The 3,155-nt window shown below is 43.3% G+C and overlaps 1 protein-coding gene across 1 annotated transcript; it reads left to right on the forward strand.

Annotated features, from left to right (window-relative positions):
• The first annotated feature begins 421 nt into the window (after positions 1-421).
• LOC103721808 (squamosa promoter-binding protein 1-like) lies at positions 422-2,862 on the forward strand. The gene is made up of 2 exons (XM_008812154.4): positions 422-933; positions 2,402-2,862. The coding sequence occupies exons 1-2, from the start codon at positions 614-616 to the stop codon at positions 2,598-2,600; spliced, it is 519 nt and encodes a 172-aa protein (XP_008810376.1). The 5' UTR covers positions 422-613; the 3' UTR covers positions 2,601-2,862.
• Positions 2,863-3,155: the final 293 nt, after the last annotated feature.

Genomic DNA, 3,155 nt, shown 5'->3' on the forward strand with positions numbered 1-3,155 from the left:
GTACTTTTAAAAATATTAAATTATTGTAAAACCTTATTTTATAACTACTCTAAAAATAAATTATTATAAAACAATTAATTAGCCAAAAAGCTATTTTTCTTTCCTTTCAAATATTAAAATGGTATTCTTAATGATTATCAAGTATTGTTGTTGTTGTTATTCTTATTATTATTATTATTAGATGGAGAGCGGGGGCAGGAACCAGGTCCACTCCCCAACATAATATAATAATAATAATTATGAGCAGTGATTTTCTGATTCCAAAATGGTAACTTAGAGAGGAGAGGGCTTTTAATTGCCGCAACCTTCTAATAACGGTCCATAATTGAAATCGTACGGCCGAGTGGAACTGGATGACGGCGTTACTGGAACCTTAACGAGTTACTCGTTTAGCTTCCTCGTGCTTACTTACCCCCGTCGTCTCTCTGGCTAGTGATCCACTGACGAGTGACGGCAAACAAGGGGGAAAAAATATGGTGAGGGGTGACCGCGGGGTCTGTGGTCCTCACAGACCCGCGGCCCTTCCCTTCCTTTTTCACCTTTTGCTCACTCCCCCACGAACCCCTCCCCAAATCCCCTTCCCTTCCCCCTTCCCCACGACTCCCGCATCCCCATGGAACGACGCCCGCCCTCGGAGCCCAAGCGGAGCGGGAAGGAGAAGGCCCAGAAGGACGCCGCCGCCGACGGCGACGAGGAGGAGGAGGAGGACAAGAAGAGGCGGCCCCCCGCTCCTGCCCCTGCTTCCTCCGCGGCCCGGCGGGGATCGGGCGCCGGGGGGGCGTCGCAGCCCTGCTGCCAGGCGGAGAAGTGCACCGCCGATCTGACGGAGGCCAAGCGGTACCACCGGCGGCACAAGGTGTGCGAGGCCCACTCCAAGGCCCCTGTCGTCATCGTCGCCGGCCTCCGCCAACGCTTCTGCCAGCAATGCAGCAGGTCGCCTCTCCTCCACGTTACCTCTTCCTACCCTCTCTCCTCTAATTCTGTTAATTTCAGGGGAATCTTCTTGCTAACTATTCCATCCACAAATACAGAAACGAAGAAAAAAACAAAAAAAGAAGGAACAAACGCGTCACTGTGAACCATAATTGACCTTCTGGGGACTTTTAATTCCGAGCCGATCTCGATAACTTTCGTGTTTGCCATCCAAGTTGCCTTTCTTTCTGTGTCTCTCTCTTTCCTTTTCTTTTCGATCTTTTCCCGAAGGGAAAGAGGGAAGAGTGGTAACTTGGAGCTCTTGGATGGTACTTGGACCCGGTTCTTTTTTCTCATTTTTGGCTGTTGTTTAGCTGTTAGATTTGTTGTTTGACTACTGTATGTGAAATTTTGATACTTTAATCTCATATATTGATGTTCTCTTAATGCTCATGGAAGCTCAGCTCGTGTTCCCAATGGATGGAGAGCAATTGCTGCTGGATTTTGTTTCTATCGGAAAGCACCTCGATGTTACATATATAATTGATTGCTGATTTGGAGCCTGCTATGTTCATTTCTTTTGTTCTTCTAGTACTTGAGCTTCCCAGGTGAAGTTAACCGTGACACAAAGTTTAATTCTACAGAACTGAACAGGATTTAGGTGTATATTTGGAGCATTTGAGCAGGAGGGCGCATTTCTTGTTTGCCGGTGTCTTTGACTTGCAGGATCCAGGACTGATGGTCGACCACTGTCGACTTGTCCTAGTGTCACGGATTTTAGGGCTATTGCCATGCTTTTTTATTCTGCACTCTAGAAGATTTCTGTACTACCAGCTAATGTGGACCAATGTCATGATTTTGATCCCATCACGAGTGCATCCTCTGGAAATGCTGGACATTCTATGATCAATTTTGTTTATGCACTCTCAGCACATTTAAGATGGATCTGTGAAGATCAACTTTTCAACAACAAAAAAGAAAAACTTTGTTTGTGGGGAGTTCAAAGAACCCATATATTTGAGTGCAGTTGTCATCAAGCATCTGGCTGATGAATCGCTAAGCGTCTTGTCTATAGTATTCCTCTCTAAAATATATGTGCTCTAACTACCATATTTTTGTCCTGCTAGAGTCATTTGTCATATTCAGCCTACATAAGTTTGAAATTGAGATGACCAACTCCTTATATATGATAGTTACTTCCTTTCTAAACATAAAAGTAGTTGATTCTAAGAAAAAGAAATGGTAGTTGATGTATAACATAAATTTACTCCTACTATTGCTAGTTTAGAAAGAATGAAGTAGTTGGCTTCTAGATATATTTCACTGAATTCTGTAGACATGTTTTATAAAGTTTGTTGAATCTAAATCTCTATATTTTTGCTGATTTGATACTTAAATCCATACGCATGCAGCAATTGGTCAATCTTCTCTCTTTCCAGTATTTCAAGGTTTTCTTTTGTGCTTATTCCTTGTAATATGCTCTGTGCAGGTTCCATGAGCTATCGGAGTTTGATGACTCTAAGAGGAGTTGCCGTAGACGCCTGGCTGGCCACAATGAGCGGCGCAGAAAGAGTTCTTCTGAATCACAGGGAGAGGGATCAAGCCGGTGCAGGCAGGCTGATCAAGATGGGAGGATTCAGATAAGCCTCCCTGGAAATCCCACCTACAAGCATTTCCAGATCAGATAAGCTATTGATTATTCCCATTCAATCATGCTCTCTCTCTTCTGTCATGCAGTGGCTTCTGTACTAACTAATGCCAGATTTCTCTATTAATCTCTGTAGAAGAAATGTATTTGAGTAGTACTCCAAGCTTAGTGCCGCCGCTGCAGTGATGTTGTGGCTGCGATACTTTAGTAATTGTGATTACATATATGGTTAAACTCTTTAAGTTGTGTTTACTCACTTGGCATGAATAATGAGCACTCGTGGCGTTCTATTTTCTACTCAACTAAGTGTTGTCTACTCTGTAACATACTTAAAACTGTATGGCATCATATATATACACTATATTCGGATCCTGGATGGATGCCATGGGACCGTGTTAAAAGCCTCAGAATGCTTGCAGCGGACTACGGTGTCTAGTTGACAAATCCGGGTGTCAGATTCATGCAATTTGGTGCTCTGCTTCATACTTACAGGTGTAGCAATTTGAGTATCCTGAACATTAGTGCTTGTCACTGCAAGCGCTAGCTGTCCTTTCTTTTATTTTTTTCTTAGACTTGCAATTAGTGCGTACCAGTT

Source organism: Phoenix dactylifera, chromosome 4, assembly GCF_009389715.1.
Source record: "Phoenix dactylifera cultivar Barhee BC4 chromosome 4, palm_55x_up_171113_PBpolish2nd_filt_p, whole genome shotgun sequence".
NCBI classification, from domain to species: Eukaryota; Viridiplantae; Streptophyta; class Magnoliopsida; order Arecales; family Arecaceae; genus Phoenix; species Phoenix dactylifera.